The sequence below is a fragment of the Zeus faber genome, assembly GCF_960531495.2.
Source record: "Zeus faber genome assembly, chromosome: 13".
In the NCBI taxonomy this organism is placed as follows: domain Eukaryota; kingdom Metazoa; phylum Chordata; class Actinopteri; order Zeiformes; family Zeidae; genus Zeus; species Zeus faber.
The window spans coordinates 7,962,038-7,986,133 of NC_137198.1; the positions used below are offsets into that span (position 1 = coordinate 7,962,038).

The following is a 24,096-nucleotide window of genomic DNA, read 5'->3' on the forward strand; positions in this document are numbered from 1 at the left end:
GAAGTGGCTCGTCGAGAGAGCATCCTGTTCACCCCGGATAACCAAAGTCGCAAACAAATGGAACAAATAGCGAGCGTGCACGTCCACGATGGACAGCGAGAGAAAAAGAAGAAGGAAAGGGAACGAGAGAGCGGCAGAGGGGGTGGTGGTGGTGGTGGAGGAGGAAAAGATGGAGGGCAGTTCTCTTAAAAAGCACTTTTATTGTGCCCTACTTTCTGCCCCCCACCCCATACATTTTAAGACTTTTTACATTCGCTCCATTCGTCACGTGCACGAGCGGGCGTGCACGTGTTCTTCACTTCATCCGCTCAGACGGAGCGATATGAACCCGGGGATGCGGGTTCATATTAAAACCCCACCCCCCAAAAAAGTGAAGGTGTTCATGTGCAGCCGGTCCTACCTTGTACACTTGTCCATACGTCCCATTTCCAACCAGCTCCACCAGCTCAAAGATGCCCGCAGGGTCCTAAAGGGAGAGGGATTCAAGGACAAAATGAACATATAAAAATACTCACTTGCACTTGCACACTTTAAGTATTTTAAAGAGTATTTCTGCACTGGATTGCATTCCTTGGTATTTATTGTACTTTTTTTTTTTTTTCGCATCAGGTCTGCATCACAGTATGCAACACACACACACACACACACACACACACACACACACACACACACACACACACACACACACACACACACACACACACACACACACACACACACACACACACACACACCTCCATGACTATCCCACCTTGCAAATTCATAAGACACTTCAATGCCCCACCACATTACAAAAAAAATAAATAAATAAAAGCATTTGTTTCATTTATTTTGCTTCTTTAAACGTTACTCTCACAACGGAACATACTGTGTATAGCGCAGGGGTTCTCAACATGCGGTCCAGGGACCCCTCAGGGGGTCCTTCAGGAGGTTCCAGGGGGTCCCCAGCAAAATGATTAACAGTTAAACTTCAGTATTATTGGACAACGGTACAAAGGACAACGATGAAGGTTTTGATCCTAGTTTCTGTCGTGTGGAATCTTGAATAACGACCAAAGTGGATTTGTCTTTTCTCACAAACTATTCAGTGAAACTCTTTTCAAATGAGGAATGTACAACTGATTAAACAAGTGTCTTTTAGACGGCGAATCGTAGCACGTGTCGCTGGCTCACCAGTTTTCTTCAACCATAACAGGAAACGGAAAAACGGAAACTACATCCTTTAAAAACAAAAGGAGGGCCGCTATAAATGCAAAAAAAAAAAAAAGACTTCTCTGCAAAACATTATAATAATTATGCAATAAACACAGTTACATCAGACATAAATGTAAAGACTAGGAATTTTGGACCATTTTGGAGACAAAATCTTATCAAATGGGGTCCATGGACAAATGCGTAAAAAAATGAGGGCCCTTGATAGGAAAAAGATTGTGAAAACTGATGTAGTCCATACAAGTTGGTATGGCAATAGAAAAAAAAATAAAAACTACAAAGCCCACAATCAAAAACGTGGCCTTTAGACCTAAGACAGACCCCTGTGTGTGTGTGTGTGTGTGTGCCTCACAGGTCCTATTGGCGTCTTCACGGACACCAAAGTGCAGCTGGAGGTTATTTTACGCTTTTAGAGACGAGAGTATCTAATAAACTACGCCCTGCATCAGTATGGCTGCCGGCGCAGAACACACACACACACACACACACACACACACACACACACACACACACACACACACACACACACACACACACACACACACACACACACACACACACACACACACACACACACACACACACTCCAACAATAGCTTCACTCTCTTCGGCTCCTTCTTTCTCCCTTAAACACACTCTCTCCTCCATCCAGTCTCTCTCTCTCTCTCTCTCTTTTTGTCTACACACTCTCTCTACTTCATCCTTTCATCCAGGGTTGTGTTCTGGTTGTCTCTTTCTTTCTTTCTGTCCCTCCTCTCTCGTTCCCACTCTCAGGCACTTTAACCCACGACTTACTGTAATGTCTCATCTCCATTTCTTGCTGAGATATTTGAATACGTGTTTTTAAATAGATCACATTAAATAAATCACACTAAATAATGCACATTCTCATTCACAATCCCCTCACTGCATCCTATTGACTGTAAATAATTCTATGTGACAGTGATGTACAGAATAATATACTATATACACCCCCCCCCCAGGACAATTCATGAAACCTTACAGGAACATCAGACTATGTTCCATGTTTTAGAAAAGAAAATGTAATTCCTGCGACAGGCAGCGTAAAGAAATAAGGTAAGGTACCATGAACTACAGTTAAAAGTATATAAAAATAAAAATAAAAAACACACCTGCTCCTGGTCAAGTTCTTAAAAACATATACCAGCATTGAACACATATACACTTATAATTAATAAAAAATAAAATAATAATAATAATAATAATAAAGAAATCTTACTAATAACATGTATTTTTTTATAATAGAAAACAAAAAAAAACATTAAATAAACTCAAAATAAAAAATGATCTCATTGTTGAGAATCGCTAGTCATTACTTTCTGTAATGACGAGCGGAGCCAATGGAAAAACATTTTGATTCTGTTCAAAAAGTTTCCTGAATTACCAAAATCAAGCGTTGAATTCCACTCGTTTTCATCAAATCTGTTCTGTCCTCTGACATACTTGAGGCCAGCAAAATTGGTAGACGCTTTACTTCCTGAAACAGAAGCATTTAATGTTCCAAATTCTGACATTTACTTTGCGAAAAAAGGGGGATCAGAAGAACACTGACAGGTTGATTCATCAAGTGCAGGTACAAGGCAAAAACAAATTCCATCTGCTGCATAAGAACTGCAGGTGAACTCCACCCAAGCCCCTGATTAGAATGCACCGCGGCTCCACACTTCACGGTCGCTCCAGAGGCAATTTGGGAGCTTTAATGAAAAAGTCATATAGCGGGTGACATGAATTACTGTCTCCGGGAGAAGTGGGTAGGGCCGAGTCATTACGGCTAAAGTAAGTAATGAGTAATAAGTGAGGATTAACTTTTTTGGGGAGTAGCGACCGCATCGTACTTTATCAAAGCATAGCTTCCCTATTTTTCCAAGCCAGGTCTTATTAAAATGTTGATTCCCGTCATTTTTAACGGCAACAACCTCGCTGAACACGTCGCTGCCCAAAAAGGCACCACTCTGCTGCGGCGTCTTGCGGTGCTTAAACGCAGTCCAGTGGAGCCAAGATTTGAGCGCAACAGAAAGACGCGAAATGACGTCTTTAAACGTCCCTTAAAACTGGGGAACTACCATTACAGCCACGTGTTTCCTGGTGCCTTTTTTGGTAAGATTTCCGAATAAGAGCGATAGAATTTTTTCGCATTTGCCGCAGTACATCCACAGCCATAACATTGGTCACAGCAGACTGCCAGTAGGAAGCGACGCGGCTTCCTGTTTCTAGTCTCTTTGGCCTGAGTGCAGATGTAGCCCAAAAAAAAAAAACGATTTGTGAAAGTCCATTAAGTCCATAAAAGCATGAAAAGCCTGATAAAATACAAGGTTCACATGACATCATTTTATCAGATGCTTTTGTCCATAATGTCTTACAATTAATTATGGACCAATCCACTCTTTTTAGTTTAGACAATCCGATTAAAATGTGCCCATTCCAATAGCAGAGCTCTTTCTTATTTTTTCTAAGTGGAGTAGAATTTTTTATATTTATTATTTATATATTTTTTTACTTACAGTGTGGCGCTGCATGGTTAGAACTACAACTCCCAGTGGCTCTATGGCGCGGCACATATCGTACACGTCTGAATCATGACCTCTTATTTTGAGGATTCTAATTCGATTTAAATTTTACTATTGCCGCACGCTTTGAATTGCGCTTCACAGGTTAATTATTTGCCGTGTTGAATTCTCAGGGATGCAGAGCACGGAATGGAATTTGGATCGGCGACGTCAGTCCTACATCCGATGAGTGAATGATGTCAGTATCAGCACCCGAGACGGATATTGGATTGGACCCATCTCTACTTACAGTGAGTGCGTTTGTTGGTAGTTACGACTGCTTAACCACGTTGTGGGCCTCCTGAACAAGCGTTTTGAACAAGCGTTGGTTTTTCAGTTTGCAGCTTCAGGCCCTGTCCACGCGTATTACAGACTTTTCTGACGCCTCCTTTCTTACGCCGCCGTGAAAAAATAAAAAATTAAAATTAAAAAAAATCTTAGTTCAATTCGTTTCGTTAGTTCAGTCGATTTTAGTACACTCACATAAGCACCCCAAGTCAGTAGGAGGCAATAATATCTCATATCTAATATCTTATTGTGGCACAGTGCTTGCACCTTACAGCAAGAAGGTCCTGGGTTCAATTCCCCCCTGGGGCGCTGTTGGCACCGTGCTCCAGTGGGTTATCTCCTGATGAGGGGCCTTTCTGTGTGGAGTTTGCATGTTCCCCCCGTGCTCACATGGGGGGAACATGCAATTAACCCCAATTAAAAACACGCACAACAGTTTCCTGTGCTCTCCCTGACCAGGAAATGGAGCTACACCTGGAACTGGTCCCCGGGCGCCATCGAAGGGAGGGGCTGCCCACTGCTGCTGGCTGCCCCCTGGAGGAAGGAACACAGCCACCACTCCCTGTAGTGGTGTAACGGAACGTAGTTATTCCGTACAGGTGTGATCGGTTCCAGCCCTAACTCCCTGCGTGAGTGTGTGTGTGTGTGTGTGCGCGCGTGTGCTCGTCACCACTCCCTGCACGCGTGCGTGAATGTGTTTAAGTGCCTTCGCACCATGGAGACGAATAAAATGATTCTAAAATTAAATAAATACAAAGATCAATAAAACTTAATGTCAAACACCACAGAAGAACTTTAGGAGCGTGCAGCGTACTGAGCTTCTTCATTACACTCACAGACAACACTGCACGGACACAACTCCCCGAGTCGGAGGGACTTCTAAACTTTTAATGGCGAGAACACCACGGGCGGTTCCTGACTCCATCGTGGAAGGCCTTTTCCAAATTTTCAGTTCACTAAAATGCCATTATCATGTAGACGGGAGGCCAAAACACAGAGAAATGTCTACGTTATTTTTTTTTTAAATACCTGTGCACAGGGCGTCAGACTTGCACTGTTGCAGTACATTTAGTCACAGCGAGAAGCTGCAGCAGAGTGGTAAGTTTTGGAGTAGTGAAGCGCTCAGCGAGGTTGTTGCGATAAACAATTCTAAACGATAGCAGTGATTAAAAGTATAACTACACCTAGGCCCGTCACGATAACTACTTTTGTTGCACGATATATTGTCCCAAAAATAATTCCAATAAATGATAGTCATTTTAAGACCATTTTTGCCTTATAATGATAAGATAATAGCCTAATAATGCATGTACACTTTCAAATAACAATGAATTTTTAATTAAGAATATTCAGACATTGTAATGTGAAAAAAATATTAAAATATCCTTAATAAATTAAAAATTTGTAAAACCACACAATCAAAACAGTAAATAAAAGTCTCAGGTCTTAGTATCATGATATCTTCACCTGGTTCACTGTTGCTGTGTGTGTGTGTGTGTGTGTGTGTGTGTGTGTGTGTGTGTGTGTGTGTGTGTGTAGGAGCCACCTGAGCTCCGCCCGCAGTGAAACTCCGACACACAGAGCAGACGAGAGGACAGCAGCACCACGACCAGAAATGACAACAAAACATGTCTCTGCATAGTTTTTTCTCTGAATTCCACTCAGTTATATTCATTTGTAAAATGGTTCACACAAACGCAAGTTATACATTTATTATTTGTGGATTTAGAAATACATTTATGTTTAATTTGTTTTAAACCTTAATACAGATTCGGAGATTGTAGTATTTATTGATCTTTTACCATTTGCATTTGGTGCATGCATTTGTGATACATACAACAATAATGATACAATACTTCCCAAAACGTGATTTCATCAACTTTGAAACGTACATTTCGGCTACATTCTGAAATTTAGCTGGCACTTTTGTTCAAAGCCATTTCCAAATATATTTTTCCATAAGCTCAAATGTAAGTAGAGTAGGTATGGACATAAAAAAAACATTAAAAAACAGACTAATGTCAAAAGCAGCAGAAAGCAGCAAGTCGTTTTGATCGTAAATTCCCACGTGACTTGAACGCAGCACCTGTAGGAGTAACCGTGGCACAGAGTCCACCGTGGATTCTAGCGTAGATAAAAACTCAGCCAGGCACTACGATCGTGGCCACTGTGAAAACTCCACAAGATAAGGAGGCGATCGCGATTTCGGAGGACTCCGCAGCAAGACCAGAAATGACAACAAAACGTGTCTCAGCAGAGTTTTTTCTGTTCATTGGACTCAGTTACATTCACTTTTAAATGGTTTACACAACGCAAGTCATACTCTTTGTGGATTGAGCAAAACATTTGTATGATTTTTTTTAAACCTTAAAACTGATCTGTATATTGTAGTATTTATTGATCTTTTCCCATTCGTATGTTTGTTTGTATGTATTTGTTCATGTCCTGGGTTCATGGGTCAACTCAACTGCGCAAGATCTGAAAGTGAGGAAGGCACCTGCATGGAGGGCCCTGAACGGCATGTCCAGTGTATGGAACTCCAACCTCCCCCGCCAAATCAAACTCAGCTTCTTCTATGCGACAGTAGAGTCCGTTCTCCTCTATGGCAGTGAATGCTGGTCCCTGAAGCCAACCCTAGAGAAGTCCCTGGACGGGTGCTACACCGGGATGTTGCGTGTAGTGCTTAACATCAGCAAGTAGTACACATGTAACCAACAGAATTCTGTACGAGGGAATACCAAGGGTGAGCGAGAAGATCGCTGTAAGGAGAATGAGACTAGCAGGACACTGCCAAAGACACCAGGAGCTGCCAGCCAGCAAACTGGTACTGTGGGAGCCAACGCATGGGCACCGGTCACGAGGACGTCCCACTTTAACATATGTGGATGTGCTCAAGAATGATGCGGGAGCACAGAGCACCAACGAGCTGGCCAGATGTATGGAGAACCGGGATGACTGGAAACAACGATGGAAGGCTCGTCTGAGGACGACCGAGAGAGATTTGTGAATTGCGACATAATTCCTTCCATAAGGTGTTTTTATTAACTTTAGCTGACACTTTTGTTCAAAGCCATTTCCAAATGGATTCTGGCGAGAGACGAAACTCAGCCAGGAACTGCGGTCACCGTGAAAACGCCAAAAGATAAGAAGCGATTTGGGAGGATTCCTCCGTCGCCGAGGTGCTGTTCGGGTTTTGTCACGTTCAGGGCTGGAGCCGACTCAGAATTTTGTCGATCGAATCGGATCCGGCTGTTCAATGCGAATATTTGACTACTCAAAGTGGGGTCTGCGGGCGGGCCTGCTCCACCTTGGGCGGCATGCCGGCACCCTGACGGCGTGGGGGGCCCCCGTCACGTTGATACTTGGAGTGGCGCCGTCACCCCCCAGGCGCGACGCCCAGGTCTTATAATAGGAGGAAAAACCCTGCTGTTTATTCTGGCCTCACATCGAGGGGCAATTACCCAGGTCAGAAAAATGATTGAGGTCATGTCCATAAATCAAACGATAATTCGATGAAGTAATTATCATCAGGCCTAAATACACCAAACTAAAGTAAGAATTGAGAAGAGTCCATTTTAAGCGCCACATTTTTTGGTACAGTCCATCTGTCAAGTCCAGCCCTTTGTTTCTACTACTGGTTTGCATCACTTCTATGTAGTCTGTCAGGCATACTGTATTGTTTTGTGTTCACTGTCCAATGACACCACTTCTGCCGCTTTTGTTCTCCACCACGTTCTGGTCGGGTGGTGTCATGGAAGGAAATTAAATATGTGATAAATAAATATGTGGTCCCAGGCCGGAGAAGTGAGGCGGCGGCTTATTAGAGCACTGATCCACTGGAACAAAAGAGAGACGAGCGCTGGGATCCCAGCAGAGCTGCCGGAGAACAGACCATAATACTCTCTACTCAGCAGACAACTCCCTCCTCAATAAAGCATCCAGAAAAATCTGAAATGAAAAAAAAAAAATCTCTCTCTCTCTCTCTCTCTCTCTCTCTCTCTCTGCTTCAACCCTCTCTCCCCTCTCCACCCAACCATCATTTCGCTCCGCCTCTTTCGTTTTCGCACTTACAGCACTTCTCCCTTTGGTCCAAATTTAGCTTTTTTTTTGTGTGTTTGTTTTTCCAAAATGTTCATCTTCTGTTATTGTTTCATAGAAGTACAATAAAATACAATAATTATATAATATTGTATACAATTTTAATATAACTTATAATATATAATAGTTTAATTATGAAATAAATAATGAATAATAATAATTAATATCATTATGAATTATATCATACAACAACAAATATTGTAAAGTATAATTTATAATAATTATAAATATATTGTTATTAATACTATGAATTGTATAATACATAAATAATATACAATAATTTGACACTTTTACTTCCATATGTCTCTCTTTGGCTTTCCCCTCCTTCCCTCTCTCTCTCTGTTTATTTCTGCCCGTCTCAGCAGCACTGTCAACCTGTCAGCTGCTTTCTGAAGGGGGGTGGGGCACTTATTTTCTTGCTCTGCGTTTCCTTTTCCTGTCGTATTTTAGTCTCTCTCCCTCTCCCCAAGACACATCTGAGGAAGCACTCACATAAACACACACACAAAGGAATAGGGATATGCAAACGTCAGAGAAACCTGTCCCATCTTCATCTTTTTCTCTCTCTCCCTCTTTCTTTGAGTCACTATTATTCACTTTTTAATATCTGCCAGACAATATTGGGGCGACAAGCACGTTTTTTTGTGCCGAAACATAAAAAAAAAAAAAAAACACACTATAAGTGATAATTTAAATAATAATGTAACAACAATAACAACAAAGTGATGGCATTCAGGATCATTAAACTACAGTCGCAAGTGTTTTGCATTCCGCAAGCTCACACATTTGAGCTTGTGGAATGCAACACACACAATTCAATTTAACACAAACACCAACACATTAACACACACACACACACACACACACACACCTCCTCATACAGTCATAAACATACACAGCACACATTGGGAGGAATGTGTGCTGTGTATGTTTATATCTGTAGTAAAGAGAGAGACAGAGAGCAGCAGACAGAGCGACAGAGACAGACAGAGAAAGTGCAACAGACAGAGAGAGAGAGCGTGAGACAGAGAGACAGAGCAACAGTAAGAGCAACAGAGAGCGACAGAGAAAGACCAAGAAAGACAGAGAGAGACAGAGCGACAGACAGGGAGAGAGACAGAGCGCCAGACAGGGAGAGAGACAGAGCGACAGACAGGGAGAGAGACAGAGCGACAGACAGGGAGAGAGACAGACAGAGGGGCAGAGCCGAGCTCCTCTGCTCCAGTTCATACATGTCCTTAGGCCTGATGATAAAAATATACTGCCTTATCATTCATATTTTATAGGCCACTCGCACAAGACTCTAAGTCTGGGCTCTCAGCTTGTGTGTGTCCGTGTGTGTGTGTGTGTGTGTGTGTGTGTGTGTGTGTGTGTGTGCATGGACACAAACACACTATCATCATTTCTTCTCATTTTGTGTTCGTCTTGAGCATTTTCAATGTCACATGACCATCACCTGACCTCACTGGTGGCCAATGAATCATGGTGTGAGCGTGTGTGTGTGTGTGTGTGTGTGTGTGTGTGTGTGTGTGTGTGTGTGTATACTGAATATGAGTGTTTGGAGCCAGTGAACAACAATGGCATACTAAATATAGCTTGTAAAACACCAAAAAAAATGCTGAAAGCTGCGAGGCCTGGTGGTCATGCATTTAGGATGCCCCTGCAGACTGACACGCACACGTACACACATGCACACACACACACAATATAAATAACTGTGTGTTTTACAGTAACCATCTATGTCTGATAGACTCCAGTCTGAATCATTGCTCGGGCTTTGACTCATATTGAGTGTGTGTGTGTGTGTGTGTGTGTGTGTGTGTGTGTGCGTGTGCGCGTGTGTGCGCGCAGCACTCGGTTGAACTGAAATCAGTGTGTGTTTGGCAACCCATCAGCTCAGTCCCGATGGTTTCTCAGATTGGTATCTGAGTCTTGTGTTTGTGAAACAGGCGTCGTCTTTTGTTCTCGATGTTACAGAAGAGCCGTCACGAATACACACAAACAAACACGTGAGGGCCGCAAAACACGCCTGGGAAGTGAGGACCCATGTTCATGGTGCACTACTAAACCTAACAAAGTCAATTCGCAGACTAGTGCACACACCAGTGAGGTCAGGTGATGGTCATGTGACATTGAAAATGCTCCAGAGGAACACTCAATTATGAAAATGTGTGACACACACACACACACACACACACACACACACACACACACACACACACACACACACACACACACACACACACACACACACACACACACACACACACACACACACACACACACACACACACACACACACACACACACACACACGGTCCGAGGAAATACACCTTGTAAGTGAGTGTGTGTGTGTGTGTGTGTGTGTGTGTTTTTAGGGCTGCGTTTCGGCATCGTCATCGCGATGGGCGCATGCGCAACTGTCACATTGTTTGACAAAAACATGTCAAACACAATAAAAAATGGAAAACTTGCACAGCTCATATTTTCCGTGACTAATCTACAAGAGAAGTCTGCCTGAACATTGCATTAATAGGTTAATCGTTTAGTTCGATTTGAGGGCTCTTGGTAGGGTCGGGTATCAAGAACCGGTTCCAAATATCCAAGGCGTGTATTAAAGTGCACATGTCGAGGACGCATGCATTTCTATTCTGTTCATCAGAATATGTTTGTCTACGTCGCTCCCACATGCAGATAACAAAGAACAGTGGCGTAAAATAATGGCGTAAAGCTTCTGCCGCTGATTTGCGACCCAGCGATAGAAATGGTATCGGGGTGCGCACACAGTTCTGTTTGCATCCTGGACTGTGGCTGACCGCAGCAAAGGCTCCAAAGTTTGGCTTAGAGTCACTTTTTATATTTTTATACCAATATGTTTCCATTATTTATTGAAATAGTTTTGGTTTGTAATTGTTTTGTTGGTGATTCCTTATAAGTGAGAGTAATATTTATTTTTGTAAATGAAGAGAAAAGGGAACCTTCCTGTGACAGTTTACTGATTACAGCCTTAATGTGCCAAGAAAAAATATATTATTTTTATTATTTTGTATGCAGATGCATACAAAATGACCCCAATCATTCTAGAATGATAAATTCTTTCCAAATAGAGCTACTCAAGCAATCTGTTGAAAATTAATGTATTTTCTCAGCAGAAAAATAAATAAATTGCAACTTCAGTTATTTCCAATATCGTGCAGCCCGATATTGGCTGTGTTTATGGGGGTTGGGTGAAAACAAGACATCATATTAATCCTGGAGAAACAAAGCAACAGAAATCCAGTTAAGCTCAGACAGAGCGGCCGTTTTTTCTGGCCGTGTGTTCAGTTTAGTGGAGCACGCTCCGGCTCAATGAAACGGATATCCGTTAAACCCGTAAAAACCTAAATAACGGCCGCGTGTTAAATGGGATATATATCAGGACTACAGAGGCCACCGAGGCTCAAAAAAAAAAATCACCATAATTATTTGGACCGATACCACTTGATATACCAATAACGTATATCCTGTTCATCCAATCGCATGTGTATAGACTATTTCTGATTTATGGCTATTTGTGCATATTTAGCTTTATTTATTTATTTATTTTTACCTAATCTATTTCATTGTATTATTATTTAAACTTATTAAAACTATTCTCCATTATGAGCATAATATGACCAAGCAGGGAGAGCGAAAACAGAATATGGCATGACTGTAATGCTCCTTAAAGACAACTTTTAACTGTATCACAATAACCAAAATCCCAGACGATATTTAGTCATTTCATAGCGGCTCACACCCACAACTGGTAGGACTGTTAAAACAGGACAAAAACCTTAAAGCTAGGATGGGTGCGAGAGACGAAAATCAAATATCACAATACTTTTGGACCGAAACCTTGATATTGATTATTTGACGATATTTTGGGAATGACTATTGGTGCTTTCATAGGATGTTGAATGTAGAAATAATCATTAGTAATGTGGATATTGTGACCATCGTCACCTAGAACCGTCTATAAAGTTGAAAGAAATGAACATAAAATAACTTTACTGTAATGAGGATAATATTATATATATTACATTGAATGCGGTTCATTACTTTACAGAAATGCATCTTAAAGACAAAATTTAAGTATATCACCATATTACGACCAGATATTTAGTCTCATACCGATATCGCCCAGTCCCATATAAATCCTATAAATCTACTCTGCATCCATCTCCTACTTCATCTTCCCTTCCCGTCGGTTCTTTATAAAGTATTTTCGTCGAAAGAAATGTGACAAACAGTAAAAAAAGATCAAATAAAATAAAGGAAAAATGCATTTCTCTCAATCCCCTGCTGGCCAGATTGTTCAGTATTCCCTCTGCGAGTTAGAAAAACAATTTGGGATTTTCCAAACAATTTCACTTGGAAAAGACGGCAGCTGTGTCACAGGAGCTGCTGCTCTGCAGGCAGCGCATGCTGAAATAACACACACACACACACACACACACACACACACACACACACACACACACACACACACACACACACACACACACACACACACACACACACACACACACACACACACACACACACACACACAAATCTAATATTTCACAATGCCTGCTTCCATCTGCCACCGTATATCTGCAGGAACGAAACTATGGAAAACACATGGTCTGTCACGCCAGATGGGCAAGATGAACGCACGTCGCACGGACAAAACACACAATGGGATTTGGGAAAGTTAAGACTGTACCACAAATACTGTTGTAACTAATAACTTAGTAAATGAATACTTAGTAAATACAAAACAATAATTGGGGGTCCCGCCCAAAGGGCAGACACCAAACCCACAGACACGAGTGAAAAGGACTTGTATTCGGGGCAGTGCACTCATCATTTATTTTCTTCCAAATGAAAGGCTGGTGGAGTCCGCCGCCTTTCCTGGTAACAATGCACTGAATGAGCAGACGCAAGAGGAGAACAACTGCGTCGCTCGCAGTGCTCAGTAGACTGCAGATATGACATGAACACTCACAAAATAAACAAAAAATAAATCGAACAAGGCATATTTTAGAGAACATTTTACCATCTTTTGACACCAGTTTTACACAGCGAAGACAAGGGCCAACCCGTTTCCAAGGGAGTTCTGGGACTTGCAGTGTAATGCTGTGGGTTGCCACTTTAGAGAGGTTCAGGCCTGTGCTTTAGTGGCGTGGGATAGACAGGTCCTCGTGGTCCGCTGGACCCTGAGCCGCCAGGTTCAGAAGACAAAGCTCCATTATCCCTCCAAGTCCTTGCGACGGAGAGTCCCCCCCCCCCCCCCCCCCCCAGCTCTAAACATCCTTCCTAACTGGACATTCCAATATTGTCGATGTTATTTTTGTCCCAGGAAAGGTTGCTTCAAGTACCTGTTCTCCTCCAGGATGTGCAGGGCCATCGTGGAGAGCGGCTCCCTGCACTCCACCATCCAGCCTTATGTAGAAGTGTTTGAGCAACCGCCGGCAATTTGCAACATACGGCCTAATACCCACTGAAATACACTGACACACCTCTATCCGAAATCCGCTCCCCTTCTAAATATCTCCCAGCACCAACTACGTCAACTGACAAAGATTTATTTTTAATTAAATCAAAGACAGACAGACAGACATATATTTATGTTTGTTTTTTTTTGTTTGTTTTTTGATGGTGGCCTCACAGCAAGCAGGGTCTGGGTTTCGAACCCTGCGGGGGGGCTTCTCTGTTTGGAGTCTGCACGTTCACTTGGGTTTCCTCCGGTCGCCCCCGCAAGAAAAAGACGCCCCTGCTGATGCCCCCGGGCAAGGCATCAGTCAGGGCCTGGAGGTGGTCCCCGGGCACCGCTACGTGGTGGCTCACTGCTCCTAGATCCACCTATAGCAGGGTGGGCGGAATGATCAACACTGCTGCTATAATAAACCTAAAAGACTCCTTTTGTTAGTCAGTCACGGCCCGGGTCAGAGCCCAGAGCGCCGGCAGGTGAACAGCACGTTGCAGTGGGGTTGACTGAATTTGAATAGAATATCTATATTTGTCATTGTGCAAGTAGGCCACGACGAAATGAATCCTCTGCATTTGACCCGTCCTATAGCAACTCTAAGAGGATGACAGGCATCCCGCTGGGGCTGGAGGGCAGACCTCCTCACATTTTAGAATAAATAAATAAATAAATCACCCGAACCTCACCAGGGAGGGGCATGCTAACGGCTAACCGCTAACTCAGCAGCGCGATCGCACATCAACGCCGAGTCAAGTTTTAATCACAGATTTATAGGGCACGGTATATACGACGAGCGGCCCCCCCGGGGGGTTTCTGGGCCACGCTAATGAACCCGTCCCCTCTCACTCGCCCTCTCTCTATTTTTGAGTCCCTCAGTCGCTCTCTCTCCCCCCCCCCCCCTCTCTCTCCTTCCCCGCCAACTCTAACGTCTCCGTCTGCCAAATGATCACGTTGTGTCACGCCCTTTCCAGTTTCCTCTCTGGCCATCGCTCCGCCCCCTTCATTTAGGCCCCCGCCCCCTCCCTCTGATGTCTTAACCTTCGGAGCCCTCTCTTTATCAGCCCCTGCATCCATCCATCCATCCATCCATCCCTCCCTCCATTCATCTGTCCCTCCTTCCGTCCATCTCTCCTGAACGCCCGTTTCTCATGCCCTCAGACCCAGCTCCAGTCTGGAGCTCCTACTATGGTCTTGTTTACATTGTTCTGACTCTCTCAAGCACTTCACATCGTGAGAGACAGAGAGAAGAGAGAGAGAGAGAGAGAGAGAGAGAGAGAGAGAGAGAGAGAGAGAGAGAGAGAGAGAGAGAGAGAGAGAGAGAGAGAGAGAGAGAGAGGGAGAGGGAGAGGGAGAGGGAGAGAGAGAGGGAGAGGGAGAGGGAGAGAGAGAGGGAGAGAGCACAAGAGAGAAAGCGAGAAGGAGAGAGAACAAGAGAGAGAGAAAGAGAGAGAAGGAAAAGGAGCGAGAACGAGAGAGAGAGAAAGAGAGAGAAGGAAAAGGAGCGAGAACGAGAGAGAGAGAAAGAGAGAGAAAGGAGAGAGAACGAGAGAAAGAGAGAGGGAGAGAAAGGAGAGAGAACGAGAGAAAGAGAGAGGGAGAAAGAGAGAGAAAGGAGAGAGAACGAGAGAAAGAGAGAGAGAGAAAGAGAGAGAAAGGAGAGAGAACGAGAGAAAGAGAGAGGGAGAAAGAGAGCGAGAGAACGAGAGAGAGAAAGAGAGAGAAAGGAGAGAGAACGAGAGAAAGAGAGAAAGAGAGAGAAAGGAGAGAGAACGAGAGAAAGAGAGGGAGAAAGAGAGCGAGAGAACGAGAGAGAGAAAGAGAGAGAAAGGAGAGAGAACGAGAGAAAGAGAGAAAGAGAGGGAAAGGAGAGAGAACGAGAGAAAGAGAGCGAGAGAACGAGAGAGAAAGAGAGCGAGAGAACGAGAGAGAAAGAGAGAGAGAGAGAGACACTGCCTCCATATCCTTAAATGTCCTCAAACTCACTAGAACCTCTGCGTTACCCAAATCCATTTTTATTATAATTTAATGTCGTGGATCCAAAATAAAAGGAACATTCTGAATTGTGTCAAAGATAACAACATAAGTATTCATGCTGACCCTTACCCCCTATACACAGTATTTCTGCTTATATATCAACTATACTTCCTATACTTTACTCTTAATGAAAGACTGTGTCATTGTTATTATTATTATTATTGGAGCTCACTTCTTCCTCATGATAGAGTGAATATATCAAGAGTTTAAAAACAGAACCAATACATAAAAACGATCCTTCCTACTTGAGGGGGAATTATAAAACACATCCATTGATAATAGCTTGGAACCTGTTCACACAATAACTATATTGTTCGTTTTCAGGCTACGGACAATTATAATTTCCTGGTTAACTAACTCTCAGTGGAACCATGCTCGTAAAGATATCATCAGATCATATTTAGTTCACAAAATAATGTTTGGAAGAAACATATGTAATATAATATGTCTCCAACATGGATGAATATAATGGAAAACCATCATCTTGTTACTCTGATTTCAGACTAATGCATCATACATTTAATATAATCAAAGGGACTGTACCAGTATAAACTGGAGTTTAAGATGTTTTCTAGCTCACAAAATAAAAAAATGTATTGACTCTATTTTTGGAAAATTCACACAATATGGTCAGCAACCTTAAAATTATCAGAATAACTCCCCCTTTTTTTACTGTTACTTAATTATGTTTTATTTTGAATTGTGATTTGTAAAATACATTTGCCACTGCCTTAACATGGGATTACCAAACACCAAAAAATGGCAAAAACATTTTAACCAACTTAAATAGAAATGTCACCATAGTTGTCAGTGGGACCAGGAGAAAAAAAAAAAAAAAAAATGATCAGGGTATTCTTTTTTTTTTTCCCTTTTGTTGTCAAATATATACTTTGCTGTGTCGATAAAGCTCCATTGAATTTAAATGTGATTGTCTTATAGCGCTGGCTCCATCAGTGACTTGTAAAAATAGGTCAGCAAGAAGGCAGGCGGTAAGGGAAGTGAGACGAGGGGGAGGGGGAGGGGGGTCTTAGTGGCAGCCATACAGTACACAACCCCATTCATGAATCCTCCCCCTTTGTGCGGAGCCCTGGGCACCGCCGTGGCCCCGTTGCTATGGCGGCCATGGTAAAGGGGCCAAGGAATGTGGCCTTACTTGGTGGGCGAGGGGAGGAGATAAAAGATGGGTGGATGGAGGGAGGGGAGGGGAGGGTGGTCTTTGGCTTGGAGCGCTTTGGTCACTGGTTCACATCCCCGTCCCAGTCGCCTAGAACTTAATTGTCAGTCTCCGTGGCTCTCAGTCTGGGTAGCGCCGCTTCCCTCTCTGCCTCCTACTATACACAAGTACTCTAGATGTTTCTGAGGTCGCTGGAGTAGAGGGAGAAGAGGTAGAACAGAGGGAGGCAGAGTAGAGTTAGAGCGATAAAGGAGAGATAGAGTAGAGGTAGAAGAGGTAGAACAGAAGGAGGCAGAGTAGAGTCAGAGCGGTAAAGGAGAGATAGAGTAGAGGTAGAACAGAAGGAGGCAGAGTAGAGTCAGAGCGGTAGAACAGAAGGAGGCAGAGTAGAGTCAGAGCGGTAAAGGAGAGATAGAGTAGAGGTAGAAGAGGTAGAACAGAAGGAGGCAGAGTAGAGTCAGAGCAGTAGAACAGAAGGAGGCAGAGTAGAGTCAGAGCGGTAAAGGAGAGATAGAGATAGAGGTAGAAGAGGTAGAACAGAAGGACGCAGAGTAGAGTCAGAGCGGTAAAGGAGAGATAGAGGTAGAAGAGGTAGAACAGAAGGAGGCAGAGTAGAGTCAGAGCGGTAAAGGAGAGATAGAGAAGAGGTAGAACAGAAGGAGGCAGAGTAGAGTTAGAGCGGTAAAGGAGAGATAGAGTAGAGGTAGAACAGAAGGAGGCAGAGTAGAGTCAGAGCGGTAAAGGAGAGATAGAGTAGAGGAAGAACAGAAGGAGGCAGAGTAGAGTCAGAGCGGTAAAGGAGAGATAGAGTAGAGGTAGAACAGAAGGAGGCAGAGTAGAGTCAGAGCGGTAGAACAGAAGGAGGCAGAGTAGAGTCAGAGCGGTAAAGGAGAGATAGAGTAGAGGTAGAACAGAAGGAGGCAGAGTAGAGTCAGAGCGGTAAAGGAGAGATAGAGTAGAGGTAGAAGAGGTAGAACAGAAGGAGGCAGAGTAGAGTCAGAGCAGGAGAACAGAAGGAGGCAGAGTAGAGTCAGAGCGGTAAAGGAGAGATAGAGGTAGAAGAGGTAGAACAGAAGGACGCAGAGTAGAGTCAGAGCGGTAAAGGAGAGATAGAGGTAGTAGAGTCAGAGCGGTAAAGGAGAGATAGAGTAGAGGTAGAACAGAAGGAGGCAGAGTAGAGTTAGAGCGGTAAAGGAGAGATAGAGTAGAGGTAGAAGAGGTAGAACAGAAGGAGGCAGAGTAGAGTCAGAGCGGTAAAGGAGAGAGAGAGTAGAGGTAGAAGAGGTAGAACAGAAGGAGGCAAGAGTAGAGTCAGAGCAGTAGAACAGAAGGAGGCAGAGTAGAGTCAGAGCGGTAAAGGAGAGATAGAGGTAGAAGAGGTAGAACAGAAGGAGGCAGAGTAGAGTCAGAGCGGTAAAGGAGAGATAGAGGTAGAAGAGGTAGAACAGAAGGAGGCAGAGTAGAGTCAGAGCGGTGGAGGCAGAGTAGAGTTAGAGCGGTAAAGGAGAGATAGAGAAGAGGTAGAACAGAAGGAGGCAGAGTAGAGTCAGCGCGGTAAAGGAGAGATAGAGTAGAGGTAGAACAGAAGGAGGCAGAGTAGAGTCAAAGCGGTAAAGGAGAGATAGAGTAGAGGTAGAACAGAAGGAGGCAGAGTAGAGTCAGAGCGGTAAAGGAGAGATAGAGTAGAGGTAGAAGAGGTAGAACAGAAGGAGGCAGAGTAGAGTCAGAGGGGTAGAACAGAAGGAGGCAGAGTAGAGTCAGAGGGGTAGAACAGAAGGAGGCAGAGTAGAGTCAGAGGGGTAGAACAGAAGGAGGCAGAGTAGAGTCAGAGGGGTAGAACAGAAGGAGGCAGAGTAGAGTCAGAGGGGTAGAACAGAAGGAGGCAGAGTAGAGTCAGAGCGGTAAAGGAGAGATAGAGGTAGAACAGAAGGAGGCAGAGTAGAGTCAGCGCGGTAAAGGAGAGATAGAGTAGAGGTAGAACAGAAGGAGGCAGAGTAGAGTCAAAGCGGTAAAGGAGAGATAGAGTAGAGGTAGAACAGAAGGAGGCAGAGTAGAGTCAGAGGGGTAGAACAGAAGGAGGCAGAGTAGAGTCAGAGGGGTAGAACAGAAGGAGGCAGAGTAGAGTCAGAGGGGTAGAACAGAAGGAGGCAGAGTAGAGTCAGAGCGGTAAAGGAGAGATAGAGGTAGAACAGAAGGAGGCAGAGTAGAGTCAGCGCGGTAAAGGAGAGATAGAGTAGAGGTAGAACAGAAGGAGGCAGAGTAGAGTCAAAGCGGTAAAGGAGAGATAGAGTAGAGGTAGAACAGAAGGAGGCAGAGTAGAGTCAGAGCGGTAAAGGAGAGATAGAGTAGAGGTAGAAGAGGTAGAACAGAAGGAGGCAGAGTAGAGTCAGAGGGGTAGAACAGAAGGAGGCAGAGTAGAGTCAGAGGGGTAGAACAGAAGGAGGCAGAGTAGAGTCAGAGGGGTAGAACAGAAGGAGGCAGAGTAGAGTCAGAGGGGTAGAACAGAAGGAGGCAGAGTAGAGTCAGAGGGGTAGAACAGAAGGAGGCAGAGTAGAGTCAGAGGGGTAGAACAGAAGGAGGCAGAGTAGAGTCAGAGGGGTAGAACAGAAGGAGGCAGAGTAGAGTCAGAGGGGTAGAACAGAAGGAGGCAGAGTAGAGTCAGAGGGGTAGAACAGAAGGAGGCAGAGTAGAGTCAGAGGGGTAGAACAGAAGGAGGCAGAGTAGAGTCAGAGGGGTAGAACAGAAGGAGGCAGAGTAGAGTCAGAGGGGTAGAACAGAAGGAGGCAGAGTAGAGTCAGAGCGGTAAAGGAGAGATAGAGGTAGAACTGAAGGAGGCAGAGTAGAGTCAGAGCGGTAAAGGAGAGATAGAGTAGAGGTAGAACAGAAGGAGGCAGAGTAGAGTCAGAGCGGTAAAGGAGAGATAGAGTAGAGGTAGAAGAGGTAGAACAGAAGGAGGCAGAGTAGAGTCAGAGCGGTAAAGGAGAGATAGAGTAGAGGTAGAAGAGGTAGAACAGAAGGAGGCAGAGTAGAGTCAGAACGGTAAAGGAGAGATAGAGTAGAGGTAGAATAGAGGGAGGCAGAGTAGAGTTAGAATTTCCAACGGGGTGCCGGTGATTACCGTGGCAGCTCGTATACAATACAAACGTTGGGAAGGCAGGTGGAACAACGGTTGTTGTTGTTGTTTTTTTCTCGGGGGGAATGACACTGTGATAACGGTGATGAATGAGCTTCACGGATCCTCTCGGCTGCAGCTCTTTGAAAACGACAGAGAACGCCTCAACAGGCAGGCCCGGCAAGTCCACGGATTTGCCAAGACGGGATGAAAAGAATGTGCGACTCGGCTGCCCCGGGTAGAGTTAGAGCAGGGGTGTAGTTGGGACCGACGTAGCCTGGATCTGAGAGCGAATCACCAATCTTCAGCAGAACACGTCTAGCCACCCTCCCATAACAGATAATAACCAGACCTCGCCAGAGGCCATATGTTTCCACTGATATAATGATAAGATAATAGCCTAATAATGCAAGTACACCCTTTCAAATAGCAATTAACTTTTAATTCTTAACAATATTAAGACATTGTAATATGAAAAAAATATTAAAATGTCCTGAATCAATTAAACAAATACAATTGAATCATACAATCAAAGCAATAAATAAAATGTCTCGGGCTCGAGTTACACAATATCTTCACCTGGTTCACTGTTGCTGTCTGTGTGTGTGTGTGTGTGTGTGTGTGTGTGTGTGTGTGTGTGTGTGTGTGTGTAGGAGCCACCTGAGCTCCGCCTGCAGTGAAACTCCGACACACAGAGCAGGTGAGAGGACAGCAGCATCACGACCAGAAATAACAAAACATGTCTCTGCATAGTTTTTTCTCTGAATTCCACTCAGTTATATTCATTTGTAAAATGGTTCACACAAACGCAAGTTATACATTTATTATTTGTGGATTCAGAAATACATTTATGTTTAATTTGTTTTAAACCTTAATACAGATTTGGAGATTGTAGTCTTTATTGATCTTTTCCCATTTGCATTTGGTGCATGCATTTGTGAGTTGTGATACATAATACTTCCCAAAACGTGATTTCATAAACTTTGAAACGTACAACATTTCGGCTACATTCCGCAATTTAGCCGGCACTTTTGTTCAAAGCCATTTCCAAATATATTTTTCCATAAGCTCAAATATAAGTAGAGTAGGTATGGACATAAAAAAACATTTAAAAAAAAGACTGATGTCAAAAGCAGGACAAAGCAGCAAGTCGTTTTGATCGTAAATTCCCACGTGACTTGAACGCAGCACCTGTAGGAGTAACCGTGGCACAGAGTCCACCGTGGATTCTAGCGTAGATAAAAACTCAGCCAGGCACTACGATCGTGGCCACTGTGAAAACTCCAAAAGGTAAGGAGGCGACCGCGATTTTGGAGGACTCCTCCGTCGCCGAGGTACCGTTCAGGTTTTGCTACGTTTCTCCCCTGGTGCCGTGAAAACACGCTTAGACGCCGCGCCCAAGTCTTACAATGGGAGGGAAATATGTGCCGTTCATTCTGGCATCATGTTGGCTTACGTCGGTAACATTATTGTGTTGACAAAACACGCATGTAGACACAACTGGCAATTATCGAGGTCAGAAAAATGATCTAGGTCATGTCCATATATGGTACGATAAGTCAATAAAGTAATTCTTGCCAGAGGCCGAAGTAGAGGTAGGGCTCCAGGCTAACTGGTAGCACTGGTGCTCCTAGTTGGAGTCGGAGCGCTGAAGGGCCGATGTTTCAATCGGCAGTTCGGGCAGGGCACCGAAATGAGGCACCGAAATCGCCGTCGTGGTTGCGTCCAGTAGATACTGATCGTATAGGAACCGGTGCCATCGTCGTAACCGCAGCTCTACAATTAAATACGATTTTATCTACTTGAAATATTAAAACAAATAGAAAATCAATATGCGGTGGCCAACGTTGATATTCCACCCCCACAAATAAATCAATGTATGGTTAACACCGCGAGAGCCTCAGCTCTCCATCACACACACACACACACACACACACACACACACACACACACACACACACACACACACACACACACACACACACACACACACACACACACACACACACACACACACACACACACACACACACACACACACACACACACACACACACACCCCTAGTGTTTCACATGATAAACGATGATGATTAAAAAAAAAAAAAAAACACAGTCAGCATATTTGTCACGCTGGTGCTCCCAGTTATTAAACTTAGTAGCATTGTCTCCATAAATGGTCACAGCCTGGAGCCCAAAGAGGCAGAGTAAAGGTAGAGAAGATGTCGAGTAGCGGTAGGGTAGAAGTAGAGTAGAGGTAGAGTCAGTTTCCCATACATAGACTTTACTTTGGCGGTATATTACTTAGCCAGGTATATTAACGGCCGCCAAAGTACATTTGTCGACCCATTGTAGCATTTTTTTATTTGATTTGATTTATCCCTGCGAGAGAACAATGCCATTCGCAGTCTTTTAACTTATGGACTCGTTCTCCCTCTGGTTCTGTGGGATAAGAACGTGTTCCAAGTTTTAATCGGGTCAAGAGGCAGCAGGAAATGATGCTGCGTTCACAGGAACTGGGAAAACTGTAATTCGTCCCTCACACCAGAGTCCCTGCACAGCTTAGTTGCGTACTGGCAGTCTGCGTGCACGTTTGTGTGTGTGTGTGTGTGTGTGTGTGTGTTTGTAGTTGTCTGAAGTTTATTTATGTGCATGAGTTTATGTGCTTGTACGTGTCTGTGTGCAAGCATCAATGCATGTGTATACGTAAGTGCACGAGTGTGAAAGTGTGTGTGCAAGTGAGTGTGCAAGTGTGTGTGCGTGTGTGTGTGTGTGCGCGCGCGCACATGGCCAAATTTCCTGCTGGTTCACCATCTGTTGCTTTCATCAGCTGACTGGATGAACCCATGCTGCTGACCTCTCTGATCTGTGGGCATCTGTGTGTGTGTGTGTGTGTGTGTGTGTGTGTGTGTGTGTGTGTGTTTGAGTGAGTCCCAGTGAGTGAGTGAGTGTGCATACTAATTTTGTGTGTGTGTGTGTGTGTGTGTGTGTGTGTGTGTGTGTGTGTGTGTGTGTGTGTGTGTGTGTGTGCGCGCGCGTTGTGTGTGAGATGTTGTGGCGAGGCTGCGAGTGGCAGCGACGACTCAACTTCGACCTGAAACAAGAAACACTCGCAGGGGTGAGCGAGACGGTAAGCTTATCCCTCTCTCCACCTCCCGCTCATTTGTTCCGTCACCATTTTAATCCAACCTTCCGGTGGACACTTTCCGGGACCTTGACTTTACCCAAAATACCCCCAAAAAAAGAGAGTAAAGCCCAAGAATACCCTTAAACCCATAAAATGGAGCCGATCGCCTCTAAACTGAACCTAACTACAAAAAGAGTCTTGAAATTTAAGTCGTTCACTCCCCTGAATTATGTATATTTAAGTTTTATGAAGTGATGTTTTTTTTCTGTTTTTTAACCGGTGTGTGTGTGTGTGTGTGTGTGTGTGTGTCTGTCTATCATGTGACAAAGTTGTACAGTTTGCGTTTTACATTTCTGAGATTTCCCCACTTCTCTCTCTCTCACACCAAATTAACTGCGATGTGCGAGTGAGTGTGGTGCTGGGTCGCTTCTCAAAGAGCAGAACTGATGCTCTGTCACCAATCCCTGCCCCCCTCTGACACACACACACACACAGCTGACCTAGTTCCTGTCTAGTCTGTCCAGGGGTTGACCGTACACCCGTCTGGCTAAGTGAGATTGTGTGTGTGAGAGATGCAAACACACACACACACACACACACACACACACACACACACACACACACACACACACACACACACACACACACACACACACACTGAAGGCTCCTTTAGAGTCAGTGGGTGGCACACAGTCACGTCATTGCGGCGCTCACAACAGCGCCGCGCGGCGATTTTGCGCGAGGGCACGCACCTTCCGATTTTTTGGAACTCCACGCCGTGCGCTTCAGGTCATTTCAAGATGGATGCGTCCGAAGGAAGGTTGTGCGAATCTGTACCATCCATCCATGCGTGAGCACAAAAATAGCCAGATGGCGTTGAATTCATGGAAGGAGAAAGCGCTGTCTCTTTCCAAAGATGTGGACTGTTTCAATATCTCGGGACTTCTTCGCAATGTTCACACTGACAATTTGCACAAAATGACGACAATATAT

The 24,096-nt window shown here is 44.2% G+C and overlaps 1 protein-coding gene across 1 annotated transcript in view; it reads right to left on the reverse strand.

Annotated features, from left to right (window-relative positions):
- The window catches only part of tnika (TRAF2 and NCK interacting kinase a), a 112,728-nt gene that overhangs the window by 84,321 nt on the left and 4,311 nt on the right, over nt 1-24,096 (reverse strand). The window contains exon 2 of the mRNA XM_080012732.1: nt 401-466. Coding sequence (XP_079868858.1) covers nt 401-466 — 66 coding nt within the window. The remainder of the gene's footprint in view (nt 1-400; nt 467-24,096) is intronic.